The 21,659-nt window shown below is 35.0% G+C and overlaps 1 protein-coding gene across 1 annotated transcript; it reads right to left on the reverse strand.

The window, feature by feature from the left end:
- Positions 1–19,089: 19,089 nt before the first annotated feature.
- On the reverse strand, positions 19,090–20,097 carry LOC141588030 (uncharacterized). Its single transcript, XM_074409488.1, has one exon. It carries the CDS (start codon positions 20,095–20,097, stop codon positions 19,090–19,092), a length of 1,008 nt encoding a protein of 335 aa, XP_074265589.1.
- Between the last annotated feature and the right edge of the window lie 1,562 nt (positions 20,098–21,659).

A 21,659-nucleotide genomic window follows, 5' to 3' on the forward strand; every position in this document is an offset into this window, starting at 1 on the left:
TCCCTCCCAAGTTTGGCTTTTTCATTTGCAAGAGTCGGTAATCGAACTCATAACCACTTGTTTAAGAGATGACAGCCCTTATCACTCACACCAGCCAACTTAGGTTGTCAAATATTTATTCACACATGAAGAACTATTAAAAAAACTCACAATTTATTAAGTCGCAGTTCTATTAAAACATGCAAACATGATAAAATTAAAAAAGCAAAACCCCAATAAATCTCCTTAAATGGTGTAATAACGTTGTTATTGTAAAAATTGAAAAGTTAAACTTGAGACACAAATAATCAAATCTGGCACAATAACATCACTCCTCTACTTCACCCAACATATAATAAAATCAAATTTGGACGTTGTCATGCCATCAAAAATATTTATAAGCATAAAAACATCAATTAGAACAATGTAGTAATGAACACATTTAAAAAACACAATTGAAAATAAAATATAAATGGTTGTGAAAAGTTGCTTACTAAAAAATCCGTATAAAAAAAACATCTATTAGAGTCAAGGTTTTTGTTATCATTAATCTAGTACTCCGTAAATAATTAGTTTTGATTATGGGAAGTTGCAACGCCATTAAAGGAAATGCGTAGAATATATTACTCTCATTATTGAAAAAAAACTAGGAAAATGGAGTTAATATGGCATATGAAATAATGGTGTAGCAAACATAAATTTTCTCTTAATCTTTTCCAAATTTGGTGTAGCACATGCTACACCAAAGCAATGCATGGGTCTGCCCCTGTTCCCCATGATTAACTCCCCTAATCCCTAGTTAGGAAACTACTCACTCATTATCATGGAAAACATGTTAATAATGGTGTCAATCATCTTAACAAGTATAAACAAGATGAAAGAGTGAAACAATAAACAATAAAGTAAAGAGTGAAGGAATTATACCAATCTTAAGATGAGCAAATGGAAAGAAAAGAATAATAGAAGAGAACTTGATTGATTGATGAAGAGTTACGTTGTAATTCTCCAAATAATAACCCAATAATTTTTAATTACCCAATAAGAAGTCTTGAACAATAATTAAGGAAAGATTAAAGTGCAATTTGTGGAAAGATTAAGATTAATCTATTCTAATCTACTCCTAATCTAATATAAGAAAGCTTAATCCCAACTTAGAGAACTCTCCCTTCAATTTATTACAAAGGGAATATATATAGTACTACAAGAATTAGCTTAGCTAAGGGCTTAAATGACAATTAGATCCTTAAGATGAAGATTAGTGCCTTGCAAGTCCTTAAGGAGCCCCACGACTTGTTTATGCTGGACGCTACTGTAGAGGGAGACACCCGCCCCATGTTTGGGACGCTCGGGCTGAGCCTTGGGACGCCCGGTCTGAGCTTGGGACGCCCGGATCATGGGTCAGCTTGGCCTCCTCTTCTCGTGACTGCCTCAAGATCCGTGAGGATCGTTGAGGGGTCATGGGGGTCTTCATCATTGCCCATTTTACTTGATTTATTGACTTTGGCCTTTAGTGCTAGTCTTCTCTTCAATGCTTAGTCATTGGATGTTATCAATTTAGTTCCGTTTTAATTCGTCTAGGCAACTTAGTGCTCTTCTCCTACAAAGGACACCAAACCCCATAGAATATGCATAATAGGAAGGTAAAGACAAGAAACGACCTTAATACACACAAAAAAGCATAGGAACTTGGCTAGTTAGGGGACAAAATATGCGTAAATAGGAGTCACATCAGCCACCATGACAAGGCCCCTAATGATAACACGCCCTAGCAGCAACTCACGACACCTACTACTTCAAACACCAACTCGACAACCCGTCAACCACCCACACAAACCACCACCTATGACTACCCTAACACCACCACTACGACCGACTAATCACCACGAGTCCACCTACCCAGGTCCAAGTCCTGTCAAGTCACAAGCAAGGGGTAAAACCCATGTTCAACGTATGGACACCCACTCACAAACCCGCCTGAAACGGCCATTTCTTGAGGTCCCTGGTGGTCAATGGTGGGTCCTGGTCAATCCCTGGTGGTCCACGGTCATGGTGACGGTCTTAGTTTGTGATACAGTGGTCTAGTTTACGAGTTATAACAATTACAAAATCAATACATTAGGTATAGTTTACGAGTTATAACAATTACAAAATCAATACATTATTTTATAAGACTGTCTTACCTTGAGACGATAATTTAAGACAAGTTCCTCCCTTTTTCCTTCCTTTTAGATATCCCTCTCTCATCAATTATTTGTGTTGTTGTAAAAGCAAAAGTGAATTATAAATAGCGCAAGTCTTGTATTTATACTAGTATAAGGTAGGATATAAGGAAGATATTAGGAAACTACCTATTTTATATTATGTATACAACTACTAATATTATTATTATTATTATTAGTATTAATATATAAGGATAGTGATAACAAACGCCCCAGGGGCACTTGATAAATGGTCATTACACAGAAAATAGTTGTTTTATAAGAAAGACCAAGTCATACTAATTTTACATTTTTACCCAACTATTACTCCGTTTATTTCTCCCCCCTGCCAGTCAACCTTGTACCCTTTACAGTCAGCCTACTTTGTTCACACCAGCCACCGCCACCCTCCGTGCCGATGCAACTATACCCTAGCCACCTCCTCAAATTCTCATCAATATGATTGCATCTATCCGACGATCACCAAAATCCATCGCCCAAAGCTCGGTCGTTACACCTTATGAACCATCCGTTTAAAATCGCCACCACCACATGAACCATCTGTTAAAAATTGCCTCCTTCGATAGCCATTTTTTTCTCAGAAAACTCATTGTGGCGGTGACCAGAACTGAACTCTATACCCTTATATGATGACTCCGTTGTTTCGTTTTGCCGCCGGTTGCCGAATCAATATACACCTTAATAGTGGAATGGTGAACCCCTTTTGGAACGACATTAAAAAAACGCTTGTTGTGGTGGTGGTTGAATTAAAGGTTTTATCAGAGGAAATGGTTAGGATCGGTGGTTGGCGATCGGGATGTGAGGTCGGAGTTTGGGGTAACTGGTGGTTTGTGGATGGGTTGGTGGTGAAGGGTATTTTAGTAGATTTATGGACTTCAGGGATATCAAGTTGTTTAGGTTGATTTTTCAACTGTTACTCCCTATTATTTAGGAGAATGAAGCCTTCATGTAACTATATTTCCCTTTTAACAAACGCCCCGGGGGCTATTGATATCATTTTCCAATATATAATATGTATATAATATGCCCTATTACACGCCTTATGCCAAAATACCGACTCATTCATTATTTTATTATTTTATTCCGTCTTACAACATAATTATTAAATTAATTAATATAATAAAACATATTTTGAAATATAATTTATAAATCACAAAATGACATTTTTGTTGGGAAATGTGTCCTCAACAATAGTGCGATCACATGATTTAAATATCATTATTAAATCTCATTTTAAGAATACATGTGGGATGTAATATTTTACAGTCAACTGGTCCACACATATCGGTAATGATTGGCTGACTAGAGTTTGACATTACTGTCGTGCGACGGTGGTGATCAGTTGATCCCCTTAGGTCATACCTATAGAGAAATACTCTTAATTGATTATTTAATTGATCGTATACCGATACGAGTTAATTAAATTGCTTAAAAATTGACGGATGATTTTGTGAGTATAATTTACGTATCTTATTGTAAATATGATTAAATGAGACACGGTCTAAGTAATCGAATTATTTTATTACTTAGATGAAATTATTGTTTACAGAAACAATTGAAACGGAATGAATAAATTATTATAAATACAGAATGTTGTAGTTTATAATTCGGAAACATTTTTGGTACAAGTAATTACGAATTACTAGTCGATTTTGTAAATGACATATTTTATGAGTATGTTGATTTTTATATGTTAAAAATACATTACATTGTGACATGTCATGTAACATGTTACATGTGACAAATTTGACAAATGACAAAATAAAATGGATTCTCCATTTTATGCTTAAAACCGAAAATGAGGACGGAGTGTAAGATATATATTGTGTTTTTATCTTGAGTGGAAAACACAATTATCATATCTAAGTAGTAGCCATGCACACCTAGCTTTTGAGAAGAGCAAAAATGAAATGCATTGGGCATACTACCCAATGCATTTTTTCGGCCACTCCACAAGAAAAGAGAGAAGAGCTTTTCTCTTACACATTATTATTCATTCTTTTTCACCACATAATTTTTCTAGTGTAAGAAAATTTATAATCTCTACAATATGTGATTTTTCTAGAGAAATAAAATCTCACATATACTCCCTCTTGACCGAGTGATTCAAGAGCCAAAAAAATACAATTTATTTTGTGTCAATTTTATAGTAAAACTAATATTATTACTAGATCTAAATAATATTGGTTATTATGAGTTTCTTTGGGTATATGCTTTTGGGAGATGTTCTAATTTGAACCTTGTTCATCCATTATTTGGAAGCTCAAGAACAAGTGAGTAGGTGAACTCACTTGTGCCCATAAAACCGAAACATCCAATGTAAGATGATGATTTCCTCTTTATTTTGTTTAAAGTTTGCATGCATATGATCATTCTTTAATTTTATGACAAATTAAATTAAAACATATATGAATATGTTAAGTATATAGATCTACTTTTCCTTCAATCGGTATCAAGAGCCATGGTTGTTTGCATGCAAATCGGTTAAAAGTTTTTCCGAGTTATAAAGATTAACCTATAAAACTTGAAAAATTTGTGTTATTATGATATATCACGAAATTAATTCATGCATGTTAAAATTTATGGTCCTAAAATGTTTTAGGATATTTTGGTTAAATTTACGGATTTTTATTGTTCATATTATACAATAATGGCATTTAAATATGATTTTATGAGTAAAAATGTCATTTTCGGTCTAAAATTAGCTATACTTCGAATTTTCTAGTGATTTTTGGATATGTTGTCACATATATTATTTTGAGATAACCTGTAAAATTTCATAATTTTTGGACTTGTTATGCTCGAAAAATGGATTTTTCATTATTAAATTCGGATTTAGGTGAAAAATAGGTTAATATGAGATAAATTTTGAATCTGGTCATAGAAATTTAGTATGATGTCACATGCAATTTTACAAGATGTGTGTAAAATAATAGGCTATTGTGAAGTCTTTTTGCATGATTTATGGATTTTTGAAGAAAAATAGCATGAATAGTGACTTTATTAGTGAAATATTGATAAAACATACTCTATGACTAAGGAAAAACATCATATGTTGCATTTTATTATCCTTTTCAGATCTAAAATTGAAAAGTTAATGAATATAATTTTTCTCATGTTTTTATGATTATTTTGTTAAAAACCGATAAACTGCAACATTGTTTTTCCGGAAAAATTTCGAAATTTTTAACCTAAGTTTTTGAACATTATGAGTGTCATGGTATTTTTCCAGAATGTTCATGTGTTTAAATTTCAAATTTTGAATTTATTTGAAATTTTGTGATTTATTTGAAGTTTATAGCTTATTTTTGTAATTTTTGGTCCATTAATGAACAATTTTATAAATATGAGTTAATTATGGTCAAATAATTAGTGAAGACTAAATTTTGAGTCCTAAGAGGTTAGGGTAATTAACTTATGCATAAATATGAATTTATGTAATTTTTGTGATTGTAAAATGTTGAATCACGCAAATCCGTAAAAACCGAGTAATATACGATATTGGCTAATTAAAGGCGATTTAGCATAAAATTGGGCATGTTCATACATATTATAATGCTGCATTTTCTTTATGATTGTCATAATTTAATTATGTAATTTTACTTAGTATGGCCTTAGATTTTAATTGGTATTTCCCGAAATGTATGGAATATCGATTCGGTTGTAATTTTATTGTGATCTCGTATCACCGTTTTGTAATTTAATAGATTTATTTTATTTTAGTTACAAATGTGTAATAGGAAATTATGTAATTTGCTATGTAATTTATTTATCTCGGAGTTTCCCAAAGACGGATTTCTTCAAGATGGCGATACATAAAGACGGTGTTACCTCGAGATGCGTGCCACAACCGAAGTTCAAGGGACCAATGGAGTTGGTTTCCGAATATGTAATAGTTAAATAGTTTTTCTATTTTAGGAAGGCCATACTAGGATTTATTTTATGTTTGCATTTTATTTATATGTCACATGCATCGCTAAATCGCCATAACTAAAACATGCATCATCATCTTCATCGAGTTTATCGACCGTGTCAATTAGAATTATCGTAGTTCACCGCTTTAGTTCACTTAAAACGTGATAGATAATAAATTGACATGACCTCTCGCTAAAATAAACAATTGAGACATAGCCTTACCAAATAGTAGAAACCATGAAAACCTATTTCGCGAGGGAGTGCACTCGGCCACCCCGGGGTACAAACCTTGTTACGTAGGGGAAGTGGGCGATAAATGTCTATCCACCGAAGTCATGTTGATAAGGGTTTCATCGGCTACCCCGTGCCCAAGTTGATGTGGATTTGGATCATGGACGCATTTATTCGAAATTTGGATTGAACTCAACAAAAGTTTTTTGATAAGGGTTTCATCGGCTACCCCGTGCCCTTGTCGGATGTGTTTTGGGCTAAAGATAAATGTTAATGTAATTTTATCGACCGAGAGTTCTAAAAGTAGAATCGATTAAAGAGTTAATCCACCGAGTTATATTGATAAGGGTTTGATCGGCTACTCCGTGCCCAAGTTAATATGAATTTGGATCTCGAAATCATTTATCATAGTTGGGTAGAGGTCACTATGTAAATGCTTTACATGTTATTTACAATTATTAATAAAACGATAAATGTTAAGTTTTCCACTATTCCGTTATTATATTGTTCTATTTCTTTACCACAATTCATATACGATATCATTTCGATTTTTTTTTTCAAAATCTCCATTAAAACATCGTAACTAAAGACAAATATGAATTTGCTTCTAAACCTCAAATGAACCATTGCTAAGGATCTCTTACAAAGAGTATAGATTAAAGTTATTCATTATCAAACAGGTTTTTGATTCTAGACTAACACATCTACTTACAATGGATTGTTTTTCATGTACTTAAATGAATTAAGTACCTTGAAGCGATAAATTGTTTTGGTAATTAAGTTTTGTCAAGAATTCGTAATTGACCAAAATAACGCAACCACTTCAATGAAAGTTTTAAGACTAAAACAAACAAATGAAGAGTGATCTTCATGAATTCAATTTTGCTTCTCAAAGCAAAGACTCATTGAATTAAGTGGGAGCATTCTCTTAAACTGTTAAGATGAGGACGAGGTTCAAGAAGTAAAGATAATAATGGAATTGATACAAGGTAATGTTGAAAGTAAAGTTGTTGAGAATAGCTATACTAAACCTATCAATCCCGACCGATAAAGTTTCCACTGTCTTAAATGTTGGACACTAGAAAGGAAACTACCCCAAATTATTGAAGAATCAACAAGTTAGTTGTGGGACATCTAATGGGACCTTCTTCTTTAAATGTTTATTTGATTAAACACAAATTTTGCTAGTACCACTTCGACAATATTAGAAACCAGTGGAGGTTTTCATCATTGTATTCGACACATAAGATGATTAGAATATGACGACTAGCAACAATAATGTCGAGAGATAGAGTAATTGTGTACTCAATCTAGTTTTTGGATTTAAAGTTGTACTTAATTGTGACTATTAAGTGCATAAACTCTAAATAAGAATATAAACTTGTTAAGATACAAAAGAGGTTTTCACTTTTGTGACCCTATACACCACGATTTGATGTATGGCTAGCCCATCATCAAGGTGAGTATATTCTAAACCAAACTAGAATGATATATCATGTAGATGATGTAAGACTGAAATTGGTAACCCAAGATTAAACCTTAAATTTTGGAATGATGAACGCAAAGAGTTATCGAGTACTCTTGAAACCATTAGATTGTTAATGGTATATGCGTATCTTGTATTCAAAGCAAGATGTCTCGTGCCTTTTGGTTGAAAAGGAGATCGAGATTGTAAATCATTGATCCAAAATAGGTTGATCATTTTCTTTTACCAACGATTTAAGTTGACACTAATATGTTCACTTAATAAGGTTAATAGAGAAATCTTTGAAGAAGTTCAAAGTATTCAAAGAATCACGATTTAGTCGTGATGGGATTATCAAAGTGAAGACTTTGATATAAGCCAAAGGAAATGTGATATAATATCACAAGTTAATCTCTCTTAACACACATTATGGGACAATGTGTGGTTGGATAAGAATTCAAACGCTATTCGATAAGGTTTGGACTTCGATCAAGTTACTTTGAGTTACTTGATCCTTTTGGGGATTTTATCATTTTGTCTAGATTATTTTTCCACTAAATCGAATCATATGAGATATGAAATGGTAAGGGTACTATGTTTGTAAGTTTTCACAAGAAACAAGTGCTCATTTTTCCTTTTCAATTATCACGAGTATGGCGGGTTTGCGGCTCGTGAAGCTGTCTTTCTAAAATACAAGTTTATTTCTAGAAGACAGAGTGGGAGAAATTATTCAAGAGCCACAAAGAATGCCACAGAGAATGTCATGTCGCAAGAAACTGGTCTTTCTTGGCTACATGAGACGTTTTGTGTAAAACATTGTTTCTTCAAAACCTAGGAGGTTAAATTCGTCACTTGTTAAAAATGATGAATTCATGCTACTTTTAAGAAAATAAAGAGCTTATAACTTACAAAAGAAATTGTTTTATTCAAGTTGATTACTTCTAGAAAGTAATGAACTAATGACTTACATAAGAGTGTTTAAATCACAACTCAATACAAGGCTTAGAGCCATGAGAATCCAAAATAAATGGCTTGATTAGTGACAAAGGGTTTTGCACTAATAAAGAGATATTTCAAAGCAAGATTGGTTGCAAAGGGTTTTGCACTAATTGAAATACTTAAGTCTATTTGGATCTTCTTAGGGATTGTGTTTCATTATGAGGTTATGAAATACATAGCGAGTGAATCTAAAACCCACTTCTTCAATAGAAGGAATGTATTCAATACATGTCTTGAGTTTAGTAGATTCTTGCAATTCTAAGATAATGTGAAACTTAAGAGAGGGTCTTAAGTAGGACATCAATGAGTTAGAATCAACATTTTGATCATGTGATAAAACATTTCTCGATAAGTCGAGAAGTTGTGTTTATACACGAAGTTTAGTGGGAGTTACGGAAATTTTAATTAGTCCGATATGTGGATGACATATTGATCATTGAGAATGATTTAAGACTTTTGGAGTAGTATAATACATCTTTAATATCCAGATTTATGAAGATAAATCTACATGATATTAGCGTCAATAAGAAGTCTTATGTTGATAAGATTCATGACTAGTTCAATTAAATTGAACATATTTGATTGATTCCATTTGCTTCCGCTGCCGGATCAATTAAATAGGTAATAATGTATAACACTTCATATGCTTTGAGTATGATGAATTGTTTTCAAAATCGAATTTAAGTAATCTTTACCAAGTAAGCCATAAAGATTACCTTAAGTGCTTGCAGAAGCATTAAGGAAGTAAAGCAAAGTGTTTATGATCCAATTTTGTGTAAGGGTGTTACACAAGTGACAATTGACAATTGAGATTGCACATGGTTTCTGAAAAAACCATAATCAAAACACATTAGGATGGTTAAGATAACATTGTGGCTATGATAATTAAGAAGTAGATTTTCTAGAATAATTCTAGGCAATAAAGAACAATGAGAGATATTTATAATGGAAATTGAGTACACTTGCAATCATGAGATGTGCAAGAAGAATGAGTCCTGCACACCTGTGAAAACAGTGGGAGCTATTCTAAGGCTAGAGGACCTATGTCTTGATTGGATCTCGACACGTACTCAAAAAGTTTTGTAATGCAAATGTATACATTACAAAGGAAACCGAGTATGTAGTAAGGTTGAGTAAGGTACAAGAAGTTGATAAAACCTACTAACCAAAGCCTTCTCATAGGCTGAACATGATGAGTCATGTCATTTGAATTGAATTGAAATGAACAACTACATACAAGATCAAATTAGATTATAGAACATGAAATAGTAATCAGGCATTGACTATTCATATGTGATAATCGCATTTGTCGTTCGAGTTTTTACTTTAAAAACACTCCTTTTATACTTTGTTACATCCAAACGGGTTGTAGAGACAACATTGAACCCCGTTAAAGTGAACACGGATTAGCATTGTATTCGCCCATAGTCACTTGTATGAGGTGACGTCTCGAAGTGACTAGAGTGTGATGCGATTGATGGCAAGTTCAAGTGCCATAGAGTCATGTGAGATGACTAGTCGATCACATAGGCAGACTTTTAGGAACACTTTGTCGGGCCTTATGACCGCTTATAGAGTTCTGGCAAATTTATATAGCCTGGTCGTGGCGAGAGCTGCTATAGTATTCAAATGAGTCGATTCTTTTGACTAAAGACTATTCACCTAAGATGGCACAGTTTCAGATTAACTTTGATTTGTGTTACTACGACCTTCGTAAATGGGGTCAAATGGGCATATTTTGGGTTATGATGGTGTGGCTAGTCGAAGGGAATGAGTGCGATAGGAATTGTCCATCCCCTTGTCGGGGTTAAAACAATATCTCGGGGCCACTCGAGGAGTAATTAATCGAAATGCGTGGCCACGCTCGGAAGGTATCCCGAGTGGATAAATCCGGTCAATCAGTTATTCTCCAGATCGAGGAAACCACTCTCGATATGATCACTTGCAAGTACGACCGAAAGACACCTTGCATTGAGTGGGAGATAGTAATAGGACAAGAGAATTGGTGACGCACACTTGTCGAGGACAAGTGGGAGATTGTTGGGAAATGTGTCCTCAACAATAGTGCGATCACATGATTTAAATATCATTATTAAATCTCATTTTAAGAATACATCCGGATGTAATATTTTACATCAATCACTGGTCCACACATATCGGTAATGATTGGCTGACTAGAGTTTGACATTACTGTCGTGCGACGGTGGTGATCAGTTGATCCCCTTAGGTCATACCTATAGGGAAATACTCTTAATTGATTATTTAATTGATCGTATACCGATACGAGTTAATTAAATTGCTTAAAAATTGACGGATGATTTTGTGAGTATAATTTACGTATCTTATTGTAAATATGATTAAATGAGACACGGTCTAAGTAATCGAATTATTTTATTACTTAGATGAAATTATTGTTTACAGAAACAATTGAAACGGAATGAATAAATTATTATAAATACAGAATGTTGTAGTTTATAATTCGGAAACATTTTTGGTACAAGTAATTACGAATTACTAGTCGATTTTGTAAATGACATATTTTATGAGTATGTTGATTTTTATATGTTAAAAATACATTACATTGTGACATGTCATGTAACATGTTACATGTGACAAATTTGACAAATGACAAAATAAAATGGATTCTCCATTTTATGCTTAAAATCGAAAATGAGGAGGGAGTGTAAGATATATATTGTGTTTTTATCTTGAGTGGAAAACACAATTATCATATCTAAGTAGTAGCCATGCACACCTAGCTTTTGAGAAGAGCAAAAATGAAATGCATTGGGCATACTACCCAATGCATTTTTTCGGCCACTCCACAAGAAAAGAGAGAAGAGCTTTTCTCTTACACATTATTATTCATTCTTTTTCACCACATAATTTTTCTAGTGTAAGAAAATGTATAATCTCTACAATATGTGATTTTTCTAGAGAAATAAAATCTCACATATACTCCCTCTTGACCGAGTGATTCAAGAGCCAAAAAAATACAATTTATTTTGTGTCAATTTTATAGTAAAACTAATATTATTACTAGATCTAAATAATATTGGTTATTATGAGTTTCCTTGGGTATATGCTTTTGGGAGAGGTTCTAATTTGAACCTTGTTCATCCATCATTTGGAAGCTCAAGAACAAGTGAGTAGGTGAACTCACTTGTGCCCATAAAACCGAAACATCCAATGTAAGATGATGATTTCCTCTTTATTTTGTTTAAAGTTTGCATGCATAAGATCATTCTTTAATTTTATGACAAATTAAATTAAAACATATATGAATATGTTAAGTATATAGATCTACTTTTCCTTCAATTTTCACCGTTGACTAACCATTGACCTAGTGCAAAAATACGGGGTATTACAATATCCTTTGATATTAGACAAATACTATGCAAAACAAATTTGCGTGTCATTAAAAAAACTTGATCATAACACATATGCTAGTTTTAATGACTTTTTGATACACAGCTAATATGTATTAAATTTTTTCTCATCTCACATGTAAAAATTAAATTTACAAGTTATAATATATCACGAATATATAAATCATTTATGTAAGACACATTTACATAAACTAATAATTTTTTACATTACAAAGATATAGGCAATCTCGTAAAACAAATTTACAAGAATTATCATTTCACAACGACATGAGTCCTTTTGTAAAACAAATTTACAAAAATTATTATATCACAAAGATATAAGCCTTGTATGTAAGTTATAAAATCCCACCAACAAATGTCAATAAGATATTTATTTTTTTATGTAATACAAAATTACACAATTTTACACGATAAAATAAATGAAATGGATTCGTAAGCTCCAACTTTATCTTGAAAAATACAATATAGAGATAGTAATGAGTAGCATACACTAAATTAAATACGGAGTCGAATATTAATATTTGTCACACCGATAAATTTGCTAGCCAAATTGCTTAATACCAAAAATGTCACCGAGACAACTAAAATTTACCAACAAGGATAAATTTACGTGATTTGTAAAATATCACTCAAATATTAAACAATTACACGTAAAAGAATTTTATGAAACATATTCATAAAATAAAATTAATATCACGAAAGATATTATTACCCACATAAAAAAAATTTTACATGGTCCAAATATAAATATATACGCGGATTATAAAACATATTCATAAAATATCGGGTATAACTAAAATCATATAAAAAAAAATTATATGACTCACGTTTAACTTTGTATGGAACATATCCACACATTTTATAAACATAAATATTTTTTTATTAAAAATACGAAACAAAATCATATAAATTTAAGCTAAGCACATTAGCATAATACGTAAAACGAATTTACACAATTTGTTTTGAAAACAAATAACGTGTAAAACAAATTTACACTTTCTAATAAAACATGATAATGAGACATACTCACAACAAAAGCAAGATAAACGAAACTAATTCGTATAAGTTATACACATGCTACAATCCAACAACAAGAGTACTTATATGCGGAACTAAAAAAAACTAGTCTTCTTGAGAGTTTCTATGAGGGTTTCAGTCCTAGTCAATCTCTGAGATCTCCTTATTTCTTAAGGTTTCTCTTGCAATCTAATCGTAAGTTTCAGTTTGTATAGTTCATCTTGTGCTCTAAGCGTGGTCTTTAGCCTACCATCCATGTCTCGAGTTGAGAATGGTGAGGGTTGTAAGCGGGCCGGGAATGAAGTTATGACGGGTGAAGAATCGTTTGTATGGGACGTCGGCGGCGAAGAGGAGGGGCCTAAGGAGGCGCAGCTAATGCTAATTGGAAAGATCTGGTCCTCGAAATCGATAAATGCGAAGGAGGCCGTAGATTCTATGATTAAATTATGGTCCTCTAAAGGGTCGATAGTGGGTAAATTTCATGATGCTAAGGAAAAAACATCCACTTTCAAATTCCAGTACGAGAAGGATATGGCGAAAATTCTGGACGGGCAACCGTGGCATTTCGACAAATTCATATGGTGTTTTAGCGAGCCAAATATGGATGAAAAGATGATGGAGGTTCCGCTACATTTAGTTCCTTTATGGGCAAGGGTTTATGACCTGCCTCTTAGGGGTCGATCTAATATGGAGAATGTGAGACGATTAGGGGCTCAACTAGGGAGCTTCATCACCGTGGACGAGGCTCCACATCCGGAGATGTAGAGGGAAATACGGTTGAGGATTGTGCATGATGTCAGGAAGCCGCTTAAACCTAAGGTATCTATTCGACTTAATTCTGGGAGGGTAGACAATTTTAATGTTAAATATGAAAGATTACATACATATTGCTATGGGTGTGGAATACTTGGGCATGGAGAAAAGGATCGTAATGACGGGCCTTATGATGATGGGGAGTTGCGGTATGACGTAACCCTTAGAGCATCCCCGTGGAAAGTTATTAAGACGGTAGTGGATACGAAAAGTGAGAAGGCTAGGTCCGTGGCAACTGCTTTTGAGACGGAATTTAAGGAACGAGAGGAGGAAGCTATAGCAAATATGATAGCGAAATTACAACAAATTCCTATTAAACCAAGAAGGAGTTCGATGGATTCAGTGTTGAGAGATGATAGTAGGCAAGCTGAAGAGATGGAGGGATATGTGGGCCATGACAGGGGTAGGGAGGGTCAGGAGGAGGAGGGCGGGGTGAGTAAGGTGGGGAATGAGGAGATAAGGGATGTGGAGAGTTCGACTATGCGTTGGCTTCAACAAAGGCATGAGGAGAGGCCATCATGTTATCCACCGATATTGGTACAGTGGACGTACAAGATATCAAGAAGGGTGGGGTCGTGGATTTGGATGCTCGGGGTGGTGGGGAAAATAGAGGGGGAGTGGTAGGGCCTGGACAAGACTGAAGGGAGAGAGGAAAGAAGGGGTGCAGATGCAGGTTCAGGAAGGAAGTCATATGAAGCGCAGCTGGGAGGAGGCAGCAAAGGAGGAAATCAATAAGGCAAAGAAACTGAAATTGAGCAGGGGTGCTACAATACCTGAGGCGGAGGTTGAGACGACTCAACCCCGCCCGGCATTATGAATCTGTTGAGTCTCAACTGCAGAGGGCTGGACAACGCTGATGCAGTTGGAGGACTCCGTAATTTATTACGGAGAGAGAGGCCCCCTCTCTAGTATTTTTATGTGAAACCAAGTTGAGCGGTAGTGAGTTGCGTCGTATGAGAGCTCATCTTTGTGACTATGAAGGAATGGAAGTGGATAGTGTTGGTAGGGCAGGTGGTCTAGCGTTTCTTTGGTGTAAAGGCATGACATGTACTTTCCGATCAGCGTCAGTTCATCATATGTACTTCGATGTACAGGAAGAGGGCGAAACATGGTGTAATACTCCGTATTTTATAAGAATAATTTATGTAATTTAATAATTGAATAAATGACATTTCTAATAGTAATTACAAATAAGACGTTAATTAAATAATAAAGGAAGTAAGCAAGTCGGGAATTGGGTTTAGTTAATATTTATGCTTTGGGCCGTGTGCCATTATTATATGGGCCGAAATTTATTGGTATAATATGGGTGTGATCGGGTTTTGTATCGGGAATTAATAATAAAATAATATGGGAATAATAATATATAAAAGTAATAATAATTATATTAATAGTAATAATAAAGTTATGGCAATAATAAGTTGGTAAATATTGTATGAGGAAATCCAATTTATGGTAAGATTAACATATGTAATAATAATAATATTATTATAATAATAATTCCTATACTAATTAGAATAAGGTAAAATTATATAGTTTCCTAATTGACCTCGCATTCTCTATATTCCGACACTATAAATACCCTATTAAATCTGAGAAAAAAATCACAAATTAAGAGGAGGAGCTTTTGGAGACGGAATTAGCAAGCGGTAATTAATAGGTAACAAATTCTAATCTCGTTTTATTTTCTTATTAAGCTGAATGTCAGACGATCTTAAGACGCTTAGAAATTGACCCAAACCTTGACGGAATCAGACCAAACTTTGGGGAGTGGTACGTGGGATTGCAAGGGTTGGAACGGGTGTGGTGGTGGTGTCTGGGAAGGCTTAGGGGTGCGGTGGTAGGCCGCTAAGGGTGGATGGTCAGGGAGGTGTTGCAAGTTGATCGTGGGGTTTGGGATGGGTAATTGAACCCTCTAATGGCCGAGACTTGACCTGGGTAAGGTGGGGTTTTGAATGGGGTAGTTAGTCGACCCAGGTGGTGGAGTTGGGATGGTCGTATACGGTGGTTTGCGGCGGCGGTGGTTGAAAAAGCGTGAAATAGGGGAGGGGGTATGGTTGGTGTTGCTGTCGGTTTTAGGAGGTTGTACCGGTGGTGTAGATGGGTCGAGTGGAAGGTGGAATCACTCTTGGAACGACCGTAGTCAGTGGTGGTGTCCATGGGTGGTCATGGTGGCAGTAGGGTGGTGAATTGGCGGGTTTTGTTGTTTTCGTGTCGGGTTTTCGGGTGCTGTTTAGGGCGTGGTTTTGGGGCCTGTTTAGGATGGTTCAGGTCATGGTTAAGGGTTTTCGGAGTTGGTCGAGGTGCAGGCTAGTGTGTCGTAGGTTTGGGCGGTGGTTTCGGTGGCTAGGAGTGTCGTGGGATGCGGGTTTTGGTGAGGTAAGAGGACACGGTAAAACCGTGGTTGTGGGGGTGTGGATTGTGTTTGTTACGGGAGTGTTCATGAGTGTGGACGTGGGTGTGCATGGGTTATTTAAATTAATTATCAAGTCGGGTTTATGTGATCGTTACACGGGAATATATATAATTAATGAGTTAAATAATAGATAATTAATTTGGATAATTAGTATAATAAAAGGAATAAATAAATAAATAATTAAATTGAATTGAATTATAATATTTTGATTAGGTGACGGTTGTGAAGAATTATAATCGGATCGGATTGATTTATTTATTGGATTGCGTAATTGGAGTGCTTGCTTTCCAGGTAGGGATAATCCTACTCAACTCGACTTTTAATTATCTATGTTTGGTATGGTGGATTACTTACGTTAAAGTGAATTGATCGTATGTGAATTGTGTTGGTTGATATTATCGTAATTGTTTGAAGGGAGAATTATATTGCATATATTGATTGTTCATATCGTAATTGTTCGGAGAGTGAATTATATTGATTTGTGTTGGCTAATATTAATAGTATTGATGAGGTGATTTGAATTGCTATCGTTGGTTGGAATGTGATTATTGTGAAAACCTGTGCGACAGTCAGTTGTACGTTGTTGAGGGAGTTTGTACACTGGGGTGATGGTAATATGTACGTTGTGAGGGAGGGGTACTATTACATATTGCGGTACGTTGTTAAGGGAGGGGTACCAAAGTAATGTGAGCACGTTTTTAATGGAGTTGTGCTAAGTAAAGGAAAGGAGCACGTTGTCAGGGGGTTGTGCAATGAAAGTGAATTGAATTGGATTGATGATTGTATGTTCTTGTTGTTTAGTTTTATTCCTACTCAACCTCGCGGTTGACTGTGTATTCGTGAACACCTGCGGTGAACCGTTTTATGGGGAACAGATTTGACAGGTACCAAAGATTAGCTGACTTGGGAGCATTGGGATGAGAGCCAAACTTGAAACCTTTGATGAAGTCTAGATCACATATATAGTTATATCACTTATTTATTTTCCGCTGCGAGATGTATTTATTTTTATATTAAGTTTTAGTTGATTAAAATTGTAAAACATATGTAATCATTAAAGTTTTTATTTAAAGTACTTTGGTGAGTTGGACTTTGTTATCTACTACCTCGGGAAACCGAGATGGTAACAATCCTATTTGTTTGGGAATGTCTAGCTAAAGGCTCCCGAATAAATGGGGGTGTTACAAAGTGGTATCAGAGCAAAACGATCCTCGGGGCTAACCAATGGACAATAATGAACATAGGTTGTGTCTAATAAAATGAACCCCGGGTAGGAAATGTTAGGAGCCCCTCTTTGTGCGGTTAAGAAGCTAGCCTTAATTCGTACCATGGCCCTTACAGTTTTGAACCGAGTACCTTGAGAGATATTTCAGTGTGGGATAATTTAAAATGAATATAATATATATCCCGGCCTTAGGAATTTGTTGGCTTGTTTGAATGACTGTTTTCGTTAATGATTGCGGATGATTTCTTTTTAAGCATTATGATAAGCATGTCTTTGATGTGGGAAGGTATGATAACATGTAGGTGGGAGGTGTGAATATGATTAAACATGTAAAGTATTACTTATTGCGTGAAATTGTGAAGAATGTGATTTTGGTTGATTTCTCGAAATTTTACTCTTGATTGTTTTGGCTGCCATTTACTGTCTGTTTAGAATTTTTATACGAGATTTTTATGTATGATACTATTGTGAGTTAGCTTTCATATTCCACTAGTCTCATGTTCAAATAATATACGGTTTAGGAGAAATAAATATTTTAGTGGATAGTGGTCAGAATATTCATGTACAGTAATGTTTTCTCGCCATGTTTTTGTAAAAATTGCCATTTAAAAACTACTTGTCGATTTAGTGTAATTTCAACTATATTGTTTAAAATATTCATATATGTTTCTAAATTTATAAGCCAAGTTGCAAGGTAAATTTTTGAAAATTAATAGTGATTTTTACAATTTGACCTAAGTTTCTGACAAGTTGCTGTGAAATTTCTGTTTTGACCAAATAAATTGTAAAATGCATTATAAATTGACCTTATGAGTTTTTGACTTGCGTCTTTTTCTCAAAATTTACTAACTCTCTGTATTTTCTAAAAAGTATAATTTATCGAGATTAATTAAGTTATTATTTATTTATGATTTTTAGAAGTATAACATGTTTTCCTAGCCTTGAAAAGTGTAAGTTTTTGTTTCTTATCTTTTGCACGTTGATAATTTAATGTTGTAAATTATATGAAGTAGATTACCATGTCTAGTGATATACGGAATGTGTTCCCTAAGCCTATATATATATGTTCACATTAATTACATCCATGTTGTAGTTAGATGTCTTTTTTTTTTGGTGAAATGTGAGTGTAATATATATATATCAAATGATAATTACAAAAGTTTATCAAGCCAACATAAGTAAAATATCATTCTACTAGACGCATTTTAATAAACCAATCTCTCTCAGCCTGTGTTAGGGTAGCTCTTTCCAAGCCTCGAACTCGTGACCTCATCTCATCCATAATCATCTTTGCCACACACTCAGGCCGTACCAAAACAGCTTCATTTTTGCTTTTGTTTCTCTGTTTCCAGACTGGTAGAGTGCACTCAACATCATAGCCGATCGCACCCCTCTTTGCGCCTTTGTTCCCGTCCTCTCGCTCACACCCAAAGAACCACATTCCTCATGGGGAAGTCCCACCTTGTTTGCCTGTTTAATTCGGTAATGACCCTTGTGCTGTACATGCACTCAAAGAACAAGTGACCTGCAGATTCTTCGTCCACTCCACATAAGTAGCACTTGTCCTCTATGTCCATACCAAAGCTCTTCAATCTAGCAACCGTATTCAGAGCTTCATGAGCAATAAGCCACCCCAAAAATTGATGCTTGGGAATAGCCCATCCATTCCAGATTACCTTATACCAAGTGACACAAGGCCAATTCCCCTTAAACCAGTTATAACACCCAGCTGATGTATAACCATCCTGCTGTATCTCCCATTTGCCATCTGTATATCCAGCAGCCATTTCCTCTTTAACCTTGCATATTCTTCTCCAAATCCAACTCGAATTCATGGTAGGGGAGTACTCCATCCACTCCCGTCCCTTTAGGTAGTTATTATGTACCCAATGTACCCAAATTGAATCCCTTTTCTCTGCTACCCAGTCAACAAGCCTACCTATCATGGCCTTGTTCCACACTTCCTGATCTTTCAATCCTAGTCCCCCTTCTTCCTTTGGTCTACATACAGTATCCCATCCCACAAGAGGAGATCTCCTGTAATCTGCACTATTGTCCCAAAGAAAGTTCCTGCACACTGCCTCTATTCTCTTCATTATTCCTTTAGGTATGATAAAAATGGAAGCCCAATATGAATGCAATGAGTTAAGCACACTTCTCACGATTACCAATCTCCCTGCATAAGAAAACTTTCTTGATCCATAGCCATGTATTCTTGAACAGATTTTATCCACCAGACATTCACAGTCCTGTCTTCCAATTCTGGTAGTTTGTATTGGCATCCCTAGATACTTGAATGGAATGCTCCCTTCAGTGAATCCTGAAACTTTCAGTCCACTTGCTTTAGAGAAAGTAGCAAAAGATTTCAACAGCAACATGATGGAGTTGGCATCCCCCTTACTAAAAAGAAGAACATCGTCTGCAAACATCAGACTGGTTAACCGTTGCTTTTTGCATAAGGGGTGAAATTTGAAGTCATACTTTGAGGAAGCATATTGCAGTGTACGGGTCAAGTGAAAATCAAAGGCGACAAGGGGTCCCCCTGCCTGAGGCCCCTCTTGCCCTGGAAGTACCCAAACAATTCTCCATTTACAGATAGGGAGTATGTAGTAGTAGTGATGCACTGCATTAGCATTTCAATAAACTCAGGTGGGAATTTGAGCTCCTCTAATAGCTGCCATACAAAATCCCACTCCACTGTGTCATAAGCTTTCTGCAAATCTATCTTGAACAAACATCTTGGGGATGCATGAGGTCTTTCATACAATCTTATCAAATCCTGGCAGATTAGAATATTCTCCTGAATGCTTCTTTGTTGAATGAAAGCACCTTGATTTTGTCCCACTAATTGTGGCAACACATCAGCAAGCCTGGTACATAGAATTTTGGATATGACCTTATACACTACATTACAGCAGGCTATAGGTCGAAATTGAAGTACACTCTTTGGCCTATCACCCTTAGGAATTAAGGTTAAGGTAGTAGAGTTGAGCTGCTTAAGAAGCTGCCTATTCTGAAAGAAATCCTGAACAGCTCATATAACATCTCCTCCAACCTCTCCCCAAGCATCTTTGAAGAACTTACTAGTGTAGCCATCTGGTCCAGGTGATTTTATATCAGGAATGCTAAACATTGCCTCCTTTACCTCCTCTCCTGTAACAGGTCTCCTCAAGCTAACCCAGTGAGCATTATTACATACAGGGCCTTTGTTGATAATACTCCTATGAATCTTCTTTATGTCCTGGTAGTTAGATGTCATTATTAAGAAAAGATTAACTAAACAATTATGCGTATTTTGTTATAGATTATTATTTAGTCTGGCAATGTATTCGTTGGTAGTTAAGTAAAGTAGTTGGGTTTAAATAAATATTAGTTCGAATATCCTATATGATTGGTTTTGCCATTTAAGAAGTAAATCAGAGATTGCGTTATTCATTTAATCATTAATTGAAGTTGTGTTGGAAATAATAGTTGTCTTGTTACAAGGCGTGTTCCTTATTTTGTGACATTACAACAATGATTTGGTTGTTCCTGTTATTCCGAACTTCAAGGACGAAGTTTATTTTTAGGGGAAGGAATGTAATACTACGAATATTTTGAGTTATTGTTGTGTTACCTTATGATAAGATTGACGTGATTGATAATCGTAAAATGCTTGATTGTGTTGGATGGTGCTTAGTTGTGAGGATGTTTATAAGTGATGTGGTGGTAGTTGTGGGTGAACTTCGGGACGAAGTTCATTTTAAGGGGGGGAGACTGTAATACTCCGTATTTTATAAGAATAATTTATGTAATTTAATAATTGATTAAATGACATTTCTAATAGTAATTACAAATAAGACGTTAATTAAATAATAAATGAAGTAACCAAGTCGGGAATTGGGTTTAGTTAATATTTGTGCTTTGGGCCGTGTGCCATTATTATATGGGCCGAAATTTATTGGTATAATATGGGTGTGATCGGGTTTTGTATCGGGAATTAATAATAAAA

This window comes from Silene latifolia, chromosome 6 (genome assembly GCF_048544455.1).
Source record: "Silene latifolia isolate original U9 population chromosome 6, ASM4854445v1, whole genome shotgun sequence".
Lineage (NCBI taxonomy): Eukaryota > Viridiplantae > Streptophyta > Magnoliopsida > Caryophyllales > Caryophyllaceae > Silene > Silene latifolia.

What these genes read in the sequence shown, in the direction of transcription:
- LOC141588030 (XM_074409488.1), bottom strand. Translation starts at nt 20,097, where the DNA reads ATGTTTGCAGACGATGTTCTTCTTTTTAGTAAGGGGGATGCCAACTCC.